The sequence below is a fragment of the Gobius niger genome, assembly GCF_951799975.1.
Source record: "Gobius niger genome assembly, chromosome: 20".
NCBI lineage: Eukaryota > Metazoa > Chordata > Actinopteri > Gobiiformes > Gobiidae > Gobius > Gobius niger.
In genome coordinates, this window is record NC_136871.1 from 23521710 (window position 1) to 23536984 (window position 15275).

At 40.1% G+C, this 15275-nt stretch overlaps 2 protein-coding genes across 2 annotated transcripts in view; both read left to right on the forward strand.

Annotated features, from left to right (window-relative positions):
* Positions 1-5718, forward strand: part of LOC306979309 (semaphorin-3F-like) — a 59340-nt gene extending 53622 nt beyond the window's left edge. The window contains exons 12-19 of the mRNA XM_079578195.1: positions 327-471; positions 1128-1350; positions 1605-1693; positions 1827-1868; positions 1959-2116; positions 2282-2349; positions 2449-2582; positions 4049-5718. Of these exons, the coding sequence (XP_079434321.1) occupies positions 327-471; positions 1128-1350; positions 1605-1693; positions 1827-1868; positions 1959-2116; positions 2282-2349; positions 2449-2582; positions 4049-4489 (1300 nt within the window). The 3' untranslated portion in view covers positions 4490-5718. The remainder of the gene's footprint in view (positions 1-326; positions 472-1127; positions 1351-1604; positions 1694-1826; positions 1869-1958; positions 2117-2281; positions 2350-2448; positions 2583-4048) is intronic.
* Positions 5719-7875: 2157 nt separating this feature from the next.
* On the forward strand, positions 7876-13830 carry gnat1 (guanine nucleotide binding protein (G protein), alpha transducing activity polypeptide 1; the record flags this gene model as incomplete). The annotated part of the gene is made up of 8 exons (XM_079578216.1): positions 7876-7981; positions 9182-9224; positions 9295-9436; positions 10955-11112; positions 11348-11476; positions 11557-11686; positions 13321-13474; positions 13640-13830. 8 exons carry the CDS (start codon positions 7876-7878, stop codon positions 13828-13830), a joined length of 1053 nt encoding a protein of 350 aa, XP_079434342.1.
* Between the last annotated feature and the right edge of the window lie 1445 nt (positions 13831-15275).

Genomic DNA, 15275 nt, shown 5'->3' on the forward strand with positions numbered 1-15275 from the left:
ATATAATACAGTGGGTTCAGAAAGTATTTATTCCTGTGTTATTATACTGAAGTCTGTGACTGAGAATGTTCTTTTTTATGTACAGTGTATAGACTTATTCTGTGTCATGGGCAATGAATGGAATCTACCACAGACCTAAACTTTTTTTGGTAAATGCTCATGAACCGCATTATTGAGAGGAATGGAAAGCAATCCATGATGAATTTAACCAACAGAAAATTCACGTAAATGATTTAGTATCAGACTGCTGCATAGTGAAATAGAAAATGCTCTAAATTCACTGTAAGTAGGAATTCAGTAATTATCCCTTTGCGTTCCTCCCACAGAGCGGTTTTCAAAGGATCCGCGGTCTGCGTCTACTCCATGGCCGACATCCGAATGGTTTTCAACGGACCTTTCGCTCACAAGGAAGGGCCCAACTACCAGTGGGTAGCTTACAGCGGGAAGATCCCCTACCCACGGCCCGGCACGGTGAGCAAAGTCAAAGCCTTTATTTGGACTGACAGCAGAAAGTGGTTTTTTTCAGTTCTTTTTGAGGATTTTACTCTAATTGGGCTCTTTTTGACCTGGCTTTTAACATGAACGCACACGTCTTGTTGTGAATAAGCCAGACTTTTGTCAAGTGTAACTGAACAAACGCAAGGAAGAGGATGACGACTTTAATGATGTGTCCTGCTTCTTTAGTTGTGGCTCCAACTTTTATCAACCTACACATAAACCAGGCTCAGTGTAAAGTTTGGATGGTTTCAATCAAAAGATCCACAAAGTCAAACAAAACACCCCAAACATGTTTTTAACATTTTGGGGGTGAAATTGTGTATTATCTGGTGACACAAGCCTAGTACTATTGACAATGATGGAGGTATTCTTGACTAATGCATGACAGATTTGTCTCATTAGGTAGAACTAATCACTGCTTGCATCGACAACACTGTTATAAATTAATAATGATCATTCAGATAGCTAATTAAAATACTACCATCCCATTTTATCTTTCTATAGTTGTGTAATTTCGGTGTATTGAGACTGTATTTGATGTGCTGATGTGTTTTGCCACAATGACCATAACACAATACAAAATCTCTTCAATCGCTTTACTGATATAGTTATTCCTAATTTCCTTTTAGTGTCCCGGAGGCACGTTCACCCCCAACATGAAATCCACAAAGGATTATCCAGACGAGGTGATCAACTTCATGAGAAACCACCCCACCATGCACAACATGGTCTACCCAGTGCACAAGCGCCCTCTGGTGGTCAGGACCAACGTGGACTACGAGTTCACCACAATAGCAGTGGACCAGGTCGCAGCTGCAGATGGGAATTATGAGGTTCTCTTCTTGGGCACAGGTCAGTGAATGCATGACAAACTGTACGTGTGTGGAATTAGGGATGCAGGATAATATATCAGTCAAATCGGAGCTCAAAGTCTGATGTAAAAACATGGAGGAAGAAATACGTTGTCTGTTTTGAAGAACAATTGAACTGGTTACATGTGAAATGAACATTGTTTTAGTTTGTTTTAGGTGTTTTGATCTTGAAGGATGGTTCCTTCGAAAAATTGGTAATATGTTTAATGTAATGGTTTACGTTTTTGTGCGCAGACCGAGGAACCGTCCAAAAGGTGATCGTTCTTCCGAGAGACGACCTGCTGACTGAGGAACTGGTGCTGGAGGAGGTCGAGGTCTTCAAGGTCTGTCCATTAATCCTAACAGATTAATTGTCTGTCACATTGTGTACACTTTATTATGTCTTGAAAAGATTACCTTAAGTGTCAAGTAAATCATAAAAAAATCATAAATTGACCTTAATGTTTATCACCACAGGTCCCTACTCCCATTACCACAATGAAGATTTCCTCCAAACGGGTAGGTCATCATGCGGCGCGTCTGAAGTCCTATTTCAGATGTAACATAATGTGTGTGATGATGATTTACCCATTTGCCTCTTTCCTTCAGCAACAACTGTACGTGAGCTCAGTGTTGGGCGTGACCCACCTTGCACTGCATCGCTGTGATGTTTACGGAGAGGCCTGTGCCGACTGCTGTCTGGCCCGAGACCCATACTGCGCCTGGGACGGCAAGTCCTGCTCCCGCTACTCCGCCTCCCAGAAGAGGTCAGTGTCTGCCCAATCCAAAACAACAAAGAAGACGACGAGTACATTCATTGTTTTTTACACAGCTCTTTTTAGAGGCTGTGATCAGGTTGTGTGTTGCAGTGCGCTCAAGTACAGCATGTTAAGATAAAATGTACACTAAGCACATTTCTGTGACAACTTTAGACGCAGTCGACGACAGGATGTCAAATACGGCAACCCAATCCGTCAGTGCAGAGGCTATAACTCCAATGGTGAGTGAAGAGTGCAGATTATTGTTTCACCACCACAATGCAGATAAAGCAAAGAGTCGTTTCCTTGAAGTGATGTGAATTGTGTTTCCTGATCCACAGCCAATAAGAACACCCTGGAGTCAGTTCAGTACGGGGTGGAGGGCAGCACCACGTTCCTGGAGTGTCAGGCCCGGTCTCCGCACATGTCTCTGAAATGGCACCTGCAGAAGGAGAACAGCGACAGGAAGAAAGAGGTGAACAATTTGATTTACATCCTAGCTCTGTGCATCACTGTGAGAGGGAAAAGTCTAACCACAACTAAATGCAGTGCTGCAACCAGATCAGACAAAATGTAAACATGTTCATTTTCTGGTTTGATTGTTGGGGTTGGATGTGGGTCCTTATCCTAAAGCAGCTGCGAGTGAGAATCACTGGTCCGTATCTTGCGAGATGGAAAGAAATAGAAATCAGTATTTCAGGAGATTGTCCGATACAGGCCAGACTTGGAGACAAACGGCTTATAAAGGAGCAGATGCAACAAGGCAACCAGTGGATCAACCTATCATTAAAACTTAACTAAAACTAAAATAAACTAAACTAAAATAAACTGCAGGAGGAGATTAAAGTATTGCGTTGGGCTCCTTATGATCATGATTTTGCACCAAGTAAAATAGATGTGACATTCAAAAATTGGCTAGACCAAGGCCTATCTTCATATTGCACTTATTTTCCTAATGGGACCATGAGAAATTTTGAATCAGTAAAGAGACGATACCAACTACAAAATAGTGATTTTTTCAGATTTCTACAAATCCGTCACCATATAAATAGTTTTATACCAAAGGACAAAAATGTTCTAGATTTGCCTATTTTGAAGATCTTCACTAAAGCATATGGGGCGGACCCAGGTCTTAAATTGATTTCTAGACTATATAAGGACTTTCAAGAGAGTAAAATGATAAACACTGACTATATAAAACAAAAATGGGAAAGAGAATCAAATAATTTGATACTGGATCATATTTGGCTAAAACATTGCGTTTTTCAGTGGAAAATCACTAGTTCAAACTTATGGAGATGTTTTGGATGGAAGAGCCTTTGTAGATTCTTTATTACTCCAGCACAGAGTTCACATTATTCAGGCATTTCCAGTTGTTGGAGAAATTGTGGTGCCCGGGGGGTGTCACAGTACCACCTATTTTGGTCTTGCTCATTATTACAACACTTTTGGAATGCTGTTAAAATTGAATTGAAAATCATGCTAAAGCTACAAACAACTTTAAACTGGGACGAATTACTATTTGGCTCATTATATTCTATTGACACAGATAAAGAGACGCAACTATTGTTTGGTATGTTGAGTTTAGTAGCACGGAAATCGATTACAAAAAGATGGTTGAGTTCAATATCTCGGAAGATTGGTATAATCTTACAGCAATATTTGTTATGGAACGAATTACATTTCATAAAAGACTCCAAATGGACAAGTTCGACAAAATATGGGCGAAGTGGAGAACTTATATCTTGCCCAGGAGACCTGACTTTGTTTGATTCTCTATATCACATGTATAAATAGCACAGTCATATAATTGTTGTATGTACACCTCTTGTTTCTTGTTTTTCTGTATGGAAAAATTCTGAAAAAAATAAAATTATAAAAAAAAAAAAAGAGAATCACTGGTCCAAACAGATCTTTAATTGTCCTGTTTCGTCCGCTCAGATCCGCTCCGAGGGCCGGATCCTGAAGACCGAAAACGGGCTCCTGATCCGCTCCCTGCAGGCGTCCGACAGCGGCATCTACCAGTGCACCTCCACCGAGAAGAACTTCAAGCACTCCCTGGTCAAACTGCAGCTCGTGGTCCTGTCCGGACGCACCGTCAACAACGTCCTGGTGGAGACCGGCAGCCCCGCTCTGCCCCCTCTCCAGTCCAGCGCATGGACACCCAGCGCGGGACAGTACAAGGACATCCTCACCATCCTGAGCCAGCCAGAGATGGGACTCATCAACCAGTACTGTCAGGATTACTGGCAGCTTGGCGACAGCGGACTTAGCGAAAGCCCAGTGGTAAAGGCTAAGGGTTTGAAGGAGTTCAAGGAGCAAAGGAAGCCACGCAACCGCCGGCATCACGACGAGGAGACGACCCCGGCGCCGCTGACATGAGGAGACGGACTCTTACGGAGTGTTTGGAAATCTCAACACTGCAACCCCACAGAAAGGGAAGGACAAGGAAAGACTAAAAAACCAAAAGCGACAGCACAAACACACATATTTATTGTATGCTGTAAAAAGTAAATCTTTGTTATCTAGAAAGACGTTTTGTGAATAGGTACTTGTGCAAATATGGTTGTTGTATATTAGTGTTACTGTGTATTATGTTGAACATGTTTATGTTTGATGTTTTTGGGATGAAGCTATAAACATCTGAAAGGACTTTACGAGACAAGGTGGACAGTTTTCTAGACTGCTGGCAGTATTCAAGTCTCTCGAGGTCGAGCCGTGTCATTTTTCAAGTGAATTCCTGGGACTTCCGTAAAACTTTTTTTCTACCGCTACTGTCCTCCGCTGCGATTCACGGGACGTTTATGGATGCCTGAATCGTGCGGCTCTCACAACACAGACGAACATCCCGGAAGCTAATCGGCCGGCAGTCCCGTAGCCCCCACCTCCTGAGCGATCACATGACTATCTTCCAATTTTCAATACCGTTTTGTTTATATGTGAATAAGACATCCTTGTGTCTTTGTGACTGTCGTGATAAGCTGTTTGGGAAAGGGTCTTATAATAACACATTAGTCATTTCATTTCCTTCATCTTTTTAGGGATTAGCAACTCCGACAGGCAGCTAAATATGATATTTTCAGATTTAAGAGACCCAACTTGTGGTCTTAAAATTTCAACAATTGTGGTACTTAACTCATTGGCGGAAAAATAAGTTTGCATTCCTAACCGTACATACAATTTAAGGCCATCTTAAGGGTGCTGTAATTTCACAGTATAAGATTTTAGCACCAAAACGGGCATAAGGCACACTAAATTATTGTTACAAGCACAACCACTATAAAGCTAAAGAGAAATGTAGCCTATTGTTACCTTTCTTTGTGCATGGCATGTACAGTGTTTGTAAATGGTACTTGTCTAATGTTGCTGTGGATGTTCGTGAATGTCTTATTTCATTGTGATGCCAGAATCACCTTTTAAGGTCCGAGATGCAGAGGAGTTGGATTTCATGTCAGCTTTTTTCCCCTTTTCCCCCGCCCTGTACGTCGTTTCTCAAGCATCATTTTCTCCATCTTTGTCTCCATTGGAGGTGAAGCTTTTTATTTTCTGAACATGCACCGTGGATGTTACTGTAATGTAAATTGATTCTCTTCTCTTCCTCCATAAATGTTGACAACTAATAAATTAAAGTTCTATATTTTATAATAACACGCGTTTTCTGGTGATGATGGCCTGACGAGAGGTTTTTGTGATCAGACACGGACACGGACACAGATCACTAACTGTAAACCTATTGCCCAGGTTACCAAATATACATCTACGGCTAATTAGAGTGAGTGGATTAGGATCCTTCACCAGGGCCAGATTGAGGTCAATGAGATGTGTCAGGTGAAACTGCAAATCTCTTTAATCACTTTAGAGCTGCACATTATCCATCTGAAATACATGCTCTGTGAGTCTGAGGGCTGTTCCTCTGCTGCATGTGCCTGTTATAGAACTGACCCCTTTACCTGCATTTAGTTTAAAGTGCACATGACAGGTTTTAATGCTTTTGAAAATGCTACTTTTTTAGAAGGATAACATCAGTTGCATAATTATCTTTATTGTTTTGTATCAGTGAAGCAGCAGTTTGAAATATAGGGCACAAAAGCTATTTTTATTTTAATTGTTAAGCTGCTGACAGGAAGTGACATAGACGACGGTAAGTTCCATAGCAGCTGGACTCAAACAGTTAAGGGGGAAAACAATTTGGAGAAAAATCTAAACTTTCTCTAATTATTCAAAAACTACTTAACAAATTCAGAATTATGAATATAGTTTTCTACTAAATAAAGATACAAAGATATGGGGAGGAGCAAAGGGTTCAACAGCCCATAAATACATAAATATCGGAGAATGATAACATGACGCTTCGTGTTAGCTTCGTTTTCCGCTTCTACTGAACAATCTGCTGTGAATAAATATCCATATGGGCCCGATTTAGACTTGACTTCATTTGTATGTGATAAATAAGGCTATATTTCGCCAGAAAATGGCTAAAAAAAGTGAAAAATGGTGTTTCCCGTAAGATTCTGTTTTCCCCCTTGGCGAGGCCACGACCCCGTTCACCTTATTCCGTCCCGCCTACTTTTGCCTCTTTTTGCTTTGTCTCTGCACTTCCGTCGTCCTGACACTTCCGGTCGAGTGCGAAGCCAGTTCATTAAGCGGAGAACGAGGGGAAAAGTTCACCGCTCAAATCTGATGTTTAGTCGATTGATTTGTGTAAAATATTCATTCACAATATTCATTTGCACCAACAAGTCAACACTGCAACGTTTCTCTGCGGCTTTGTTTTGGTGTAGTAACTGATTTTATCTGGACTTCTCCAGCCCCATGTTAACAGACATGGTTGGCACGGCAACAGTTTAAGATTGTTTGCCTTCATCTATGTCACTTCCTGTCGGTGTCCAATAAGGAAGTGAAACTATAAACATCACAAAAATGGCCAAACTAAAGAAAACTGGGTACAATCTCCAAAATCAAAATCTTAAATACAATCGTGTTAACAATGATTAAGCAAAAATTGTGTCTAATGTGTCATATGCACTTTAAGGGTAGTATTATTTCCATAGTTAAATAACTTTAACTTGTATCAAAAAGGGTTTGCATTTCTCAAAACTAAAGGCATATTTCTTGACATTATGTTCAGAACCTGATTACTTATTGAGAGTATTTGCACCCAATTATACCTGTTGGAATCTGTCGCTAGTTTGAGGCCCGCCTGGTCACATGCTGTCATTGTGTCCCATGGGCAATACACTTAACCCCCATTGCCCACTACAACCGGATGACCAAAAACTAAGAACAATGGGTATGAAGTGAAAGGCTGTTGGTTTAATAAATGGCTGAAATGCAGCATAGACTTTATCCCCTTTAGTACAAAATGAATAATGCTCTCAAACTAAGGATGTCACACTTCTGTTTTCACAAAATGTATATACAAGTGTCTTTGAGCCAGAGGGAAACCTGTTGAGGGCCACAGAGATTAGCCCCTGAGCCGCTGGGCTCTTCCGCTGAGCACAGCAGTCTCCTAAAGGTGAGCCCTGTGCTGCTCTGTCTGTCACACTTTCACTGCTGTCCTTGTTCTCCATTGGTCCTCTGGGGTCAGGTGGACAGAGGATCCCCAAAATCCTCTCCTAAGTTCGGCAAATTCTCAGACCTGGTCAAACGGTGTCTGCAGCCGCTGCCGGGCACATTGTGGGCCATTGTCTGGTGCCTGCTTCCAGTTTTCGGGAGTTTTTTTTTTTTGTTTTTAATTGGGAACAAGGGCCTAACGTGGGGGAAGCAGGATGGGTGCCGGAGCGAGCGCCGAAGAGAAACAGTCTCGGGAGCTTGACAAGAAGCTCAAGGAAGATGCAGACAAAGATGCCAGGACGGTCAAACTGCTGCTGCTAGGTAATAATCAGACATTCATCATGTAAATTCATCAAGTAGGAGAACAAAATAATGACATATGATCAGATCACACAGACACAGAGCTGCTGGGGCTTTTCTGTGTTTCTGTGTGTTTGGACGTTGTCCCCATGTCTAAGTAGGTTACAACATGGAGCCTGGACACCCTGAAAATGGTTTGAATTGGAAAATACTGAATTGGAAAGAAGATGTTGCTGTAGTATTCGGATACCCTGCATCTTAGTATGAAAAAAACAATCTGATTCACAAACTGGTAGAAGTCATTGAAAGTCAAAAGAAGTAAAATAGGATCAGGGGGTCTTATAACTGATAAATAAAAAGCTAGTTTGATTTAGACGAGATCAGATTTAACTGTCCCTGCTCAAACAGAGGTATTAATCCAGGTTAATCCTGAAACAACAGCACATCAATACGACAGGATTATCACTGAAGGACAGGCCTTTCAAAGGGGAACAACATATATAGAATAACATAGCCAATTGTGGAAATACTTTTAGAGCTACAGTCATTGATGTAGTAGAAAGGAAATGTGCTTTGTCATCACTTATATTGATCTAGGTCATAGGTGGTCACGAACCAGATTACACGCATTATTAAACTGATGTGAAAGAAGGTCACTCGTATTATCCCGGACAAAATTAGTACTATTTAAAGCAGAGTAGACGATATCTATATATATATAGATACACATATAAATATTAGATACACAATGGAATAATATGCATTTGTAGTTTGTAGGTACATAATGTAATAAGACATAACTCTAACCCTAACCTTAAGCCCTAACCCTAAGGGGCTCACGTCCTATTACACTATGTACCTATAAAGTCAAATAAAGTGATACATATACATATACATATACATATACATATACATATACATATACATATACATATACATATACATATACATATACATATGCATATACATATACATATACATATATACATATACATATATACACATATATATATATATACACATACACATATATTTATATATATTACACAATCCTATTAGATTACAAGTACATAGTGAAGAAGTGAAGGACATCTTATGTATGTTTGTTTATATATTTAACTTTATAGGCATTTATTTACACCACATAATCATCATACATCATAATCCAAAGATAGTTTCTGTTACATTGCATCAATATTTTTTGTTCTTTCTCTCTTTTAGGTGCGGGAGAGTCGGGTAAAAGCACAATTGTCAAACAGATGAAGTAAGCTTTGTTTGCTCGATGTTTCTTTGAGCCTTGTTTTTGACACTAAAGCTTCATATTGTCTTGGCAGAATTATCCACAAAGATGGTTACTCACTTGAAGAGTGTTTGGAGTTCATTGTTATCATCTACGGTAACACTCTGCAGTCCATGATGGCCATCGTCAAAGCCATGAACACACTAAACATCAACTATGGGCACCAAGACCAGGCGGTAAGGGCTGAACAACAACAGAATAGGCCTCAGGGGTTTTGTTTCTGTTACTTACATTATCAAATTGTTCCCCTAAAGCCACTTCAGGTATTTTACAGGATACTATTCTGTGTGGAGCCTTAGTTGGCTCCACACAGAATATACATGTGCATTATTGCACATGTATAGACATGTGCAATAATGTCTATACAAAGTGTATAGACATTGTTGCACATTCTAAATGGCAGAGCAATATTTTTTGTCAGGTCTTGGGTAGAGAATATTAGTCAGTGGCTTAATTCAAGCAATACACATTTGAGGAGTAAGTTTTGTTGCTTTATGTCAACGTTTGTCTAAGCTCTCAGTTGTGCAGGAGTTCTCCAGATATAATTTAGTGCATTTTGCAATGGGACAAAGTTGAGCAGGATTAAGTTCAAGTTATCGTTGGTGTGGCCCTTAAACTCAATTCAGGTTACTCATGTGGCCCATGCCTGTAGGCTAATGCCGCATTCACCCGCTGTATAGATCCGTCATGTAAATCGCTTGTGCAGGTAATTATTTGCTCATGTGCGCGACTTCCTATAGACAATACACAGTAATCACCTGCGCCTGAAGCACGTTTGGTCCAAACGTACCTTTAGTTTTGGTCAGCAGGCATTTTAAGCTCCAGAATATACAACAACTAACCATCTTTGATCTAAATTAGAGCTGCAAAATTAAAGCTTTAACTCATGATTAATCGAAAAAGTAATTAATCACGATTAATAATTGTTTTGATGGCATTAAGTTTTGACCAAACACACTCCTGTTTCTGAGCACACACGACCTGAAAGACAAGGCTCTTGTATTAACTACATGTTGTGGGGTCTCCAACCTTTTTACACAATGAGCTACTTATATGTAACAAAAGCAACAGAGAGCTATTAATGGATCAAAGAGACTTGTCTAATGATGCTAATTTGTCCTTATGTACATTCAGTTCAAAATGTTCAGCACCAAAGAAAATGCATCTAAAATGTGACTTATCAAGTCTTGGGCGACTGAGAAATGGCTGGAGAGATCCCTGATATAAGCTGTTGGTCTTTTCCCATAGAAACATGAAACTGAATATTCTGTGAATGAAATGTGAGCGTGTGAGTGTTAAACGATTTCACAAGTGCGATTAATCTTAATTTAAAAACAATAAAAGAATTAAATACTGCTCTCAAATTATTCAGAAATGACAAAAAAAAATAGCAAGGAAAGGAAAGGAAAGGAAAGGAAAGGAAAGGAAAGGAAAGGAAAGGAAAAAGGAAAGTATCTGGTAACCATTAGTCTTAGGGCTACTTGTTACTTTGTTTCTAAAGAATGTTATGGGGAGTTTTGTCGTGCCGCTGTCGAAGCTTCTTGGATGAGAGGCAAAACATCCAAAAAATATGAAAACAATAAATCATAAGCCATCATCTATATGAGGAAGCAACATTGAAATCCTTGTGCTCATGTCTCGACTCATTAAGACATAACAAAAACCTGTCTTGTGCTTGGCTGTGCTGCACGCAGGACGATGCGAGGAAGCTGATGCACCTCGCAGACACCATCGAGGAGGGTACGATGCCCAAAGAGATGTCAGACATCATCCTGCGTCTGTGGAAGGACTCCGGGATCCAGGCCTGCTTCGACCGCGCCTCCGAGTACCAGCTCAACGACTCTGCTGGATAGTAAGACTGGATTTAAGTTCAAATATAAATGCTCTAAAGACGGGTTTCATTTTGCTGGAGGTCATGAGTCACGGTTAATCAAGGGCCTCTCAAGAATATATGTTTTTTTCATGTAGGAGGCAAAGCTCAGAGCATCGACGACTGCTCAGTGCTTTTGTCATGTGGTCTAGTTTTCATCACTGTAACGTTAGTCTTCAAATGCACACGGCTCATTGAAGACTGTGTCACTTCTCAGCTACCTGAATGATTTAGAGCGACTGGTCCAGCCCGGGTACGTGCCCACGGAGCAGGACGTGCTGCGATCTCGAGTCAAGACCACTGGTATCATCGAGACCCAGTTCTCATTCAAAGACCTCCACTTCAGGTAAAAATAGTAAATACAAAAAAAAATCTTCACAAGGGATGGAGATCTCAGCAACACCTTCTGATGATGCGTCTGCTCAGGATGTTTGACGTGGGTGGACAGAGGTCAGAGAGGAAGAAGTGGATCCACTGTTTTGAGGGAGTGACCTGCATCATCTTCATCGCCGCTCTGAGCGCCTACGACATGGTGCTGGTGGAGGATGACGAAGTGGTGAGGAAAGTTTTTACAAGGGCTGGGCGCTGTTACACTTTTTGCGATACCAGTGCGTTAACGAGACTTGGATTCCGATACCGATGCCTTAACTATACTTTTGTCGATAAGAGACAGAATAATAATGTGTGAATCTGCAAATATATAATATCGGGTAAATCTCCGATGTCAAGAAATGTGTGAAAAATAGGGAAGAATTTGGGGGGGGGTTGGGGAATCGGGGAAATTGGAAGAAAAGGAAAAATTGTGTAAGGAAAAAAATGGGGCAAAAAATCTGAAGAAAAAGGGGGAAGTGAGGGGATAGGAAAAAGTAAATTATGAGGAAAAAATTGGGGGGAAGCCCCAATTGCGATTGACTGCGGAAATGCGGGAAGCAAATGCAGAAATTGCATAAACTGTTCAAATTGCATAAATTGCTTAAATTGCATAATCTAATTTGCATAAACTGGTAAAATGCATAAAATGTCATGTTGCATAAACTGTATAAACTGCATAAAGTGGTAAAATGCATGAATGGGTTAATTTGCATAAACTATGTAAATTGCATAAGCTCTTTAAAATTCATAAATCCTAAATGGCATAAACTCTTAAGTTGCATAAACGCTTTAAAATGCATTAACTGGTTAAATCCCATAAAGTCGTTACTTTGCATAAATTGTTAATATTGCATAAACTTTATATTCCATAAACTGGTCAAACTGTTGAAATGGCCTCAGTGCTTGATTGGCAGAAGCTGCACAAATGGCTGAAAGGCCTGGAGTCTCCCCATTGGCTGGATTCCCCCATACACACTAATGCAAAAATGTCAAACTCTCGTATAAAAAAACTGGAAAACTGCAGAAGGACAATTTTTTCTCAAAACCCACAAGTTGCATAAGCTGAACATGCACAAAGTGCAGAAATTGCATAAAATGCAGAAAAAAGTGCAGAAAAGCATGGATTTGCAGCAGCCCCATTATAAGTCAATGGGGAAAATCTCCGACATTTTGGCCGATTGCGGAAAAAACGTAAGTTGCAGAAGTCCCAAAAGTAATAGCACCCTTCTCCTCAACATGCGGAACGTTTTGATGCATAACTTGCATAAATTGCACAAAGCATGAAGGTGCTGAAAGCTCTAGAAAATCGGGAAAAAGATGGAAGAGGAATAATAATAAAGAACATGAAAACCAATAATTGACTGCGGAAGAATTCCGCAGTCAATCAAAAAGGAAAGAAATTGGGAAAAATTCTGAAAATGCTGAAACAACCAGGTCACTTCCTTACTGTCCCTGGACCAGGTACCTGCTTTCGATACGTTAATTTCTCCGATTCCAGTAGAACCTAAACTTTTTTTTTTATTCCATATCATTTAACGGTACCCGTGTAATGTATTGTACAAATCTATAGTGGATTCAGACTATTACTATAACTATTATGGTCAGTTCTTTTTGTTGCCTCTGACACAAAGATACAGCCTCTACATAATCCTGAGTGTAGTTATTTTACCCCAAAAAAGCAATCAATAAATAAAATTTAAACTGACGTTGACATAAGCAAGGCCTAAATAGGGCCATGAATATTTCCTGAACCCACAGTAAAAACTATGGGCTGTTCCCTAACACTGACAGCACTAACATATTAGGAGTGTGTTTCAGAACCGGATGCACGAGAGCCTGCACTTGTTCAACAGTATCTGTAACCACCGTTATTTCATCGCCACCTCCATCGTGCTGTTCCTCAACAAGAAGGACGTGTTTACGGAGAAGATCAAGAAGGCCCATCTCAGCATGTGCTTCCCCGAATACGACGGTGAGTTTAAGGTGTTTGAAAGAATGTGTCACTCTAAACTAAACCTTCAGTGACTAGGAGTGGTGGGATGTGATAAAAGAAACATCAAGTCATGATCTGACGCTGTGGCAAACTCTTCAGAAGTTTTGCTAAGTAAACTAAACTATAAGCTTGCTCCCTGTCCAGGTCCGAACACATACGAGGACGCAGGTCACTACATCAAAATGCAGTTCTTGGACCTGAACATGCGCCGAGACATCAAGGAGATCTACTCCCACATGACCTGCGCCACAGACACGGAGAACGTCAAGTTTGTGTTTGATGCCGTCACCGACATCATCATCAAAGAAAACCTCAAGGACTGTGGGCTGTTCTGAACGATCCACAGCAGAAAACAGGTACAATGCACGTCATGGACAGAGGGGTGTGGATGAATACTTTCTGAAACCACCCATTGTGCTTCACAGGTCCAGCATGCCACCTCCTACACATCCGCCCCGTCTGCTGAGGAGCCGCCATCGAGCTTTAACCGTCAGCCGTACACTGACACAAGAGTTCACTCAACAATTGTAAATGTTAACTTAAATGAAGAACTATATTATTTTGTATGCATTCAGTCAGGAGGGGTGTGTAGGATGCACTTTTAAATGTTTCCAAACTTCACAGCAACTACAAGTGAAAGCTTAGGTCCTCCAGAGTTCAGTTACTGAGCTTCAGCTGAAGGAGATCTGCACTTGTACTAATGCAGACTTTAGGGGCAGGTTCAGGGAGAAATCCTTCTTTAGCTGTAGGATATGGCAATCCATAATGTGGGACTCTTTCTGCTTCCTGATTCAATATTCGGGTCAAAAACAAACAAAACATGAACTTAAACACATTTTACATCCAGAAAATGTATTTTCAATTTTAATTGTAAATAAATCAATTATGTAATTGTTATGAGTAAAATTTAAACATGATTCATTTATATCTGGGGTCAGAGAATAATGTCAATGAAATATTTATAGACCATCCTACACACCCCTAACCCTAGCTATAATTGAAAACAACAGTTTTAGGTTTACATTTAAAGGTGCATTATGCAACTTTTTATATCTATATAAAAAAGTTGATGAGTGCGTATTTGATCTTTCAGTGACCCAGCCGCTATATGGGAGGTCTGCAAAGCGCCTTGACTTTCTATCCCAGTGAGCCCTATGATGCTTCAGAATCAATTTTATTTCAAGTTTTTTAGGATTTCTGGTACATTTTCGGAATGAAATGCACTTGTAACCATGGAGATGGTTCAATCTGCAGTGAAAACCTGCCCAAAATCCCCCAAAAACAATTGATCATGGAGCGTCTGGGATGGTGAGTAAAGGCACTGCATTCACCACCCAAGCAGCCACTCCGTCTCTGAAAGGTCAAATATGCACTAACTTCAACTTTTTTTGTGTACATAAAATGTTGCGTAGTGCTCCTTTAATCTACTGAAAATTGTTACTTTCAATTGACATAAAACAATTGCACGAAAAAACACATTTAATTAAAGTCGACATTTCATCTCATGTTTTGAGTGCTGAGGGCAAAGACTAACCTGTTTGTGACAAACATGCGGTTCTGTAATTCCAACCTTAAACTCAGGACTAACTTTTTTTTTTTACGTATAATTTTAAAAATCAATAAAAAGGCAATGACAAAAATATTTTCACCACCTGCAAATGCACTTCTGTCAGTGTCAGATTATGTGTAAATAAGAATAGAACTGCTTTTATGTACATTATGTTAGAGGATACATACTATAGTCTAAAACAAGAAAGAAAAATACATTACCCACAATACC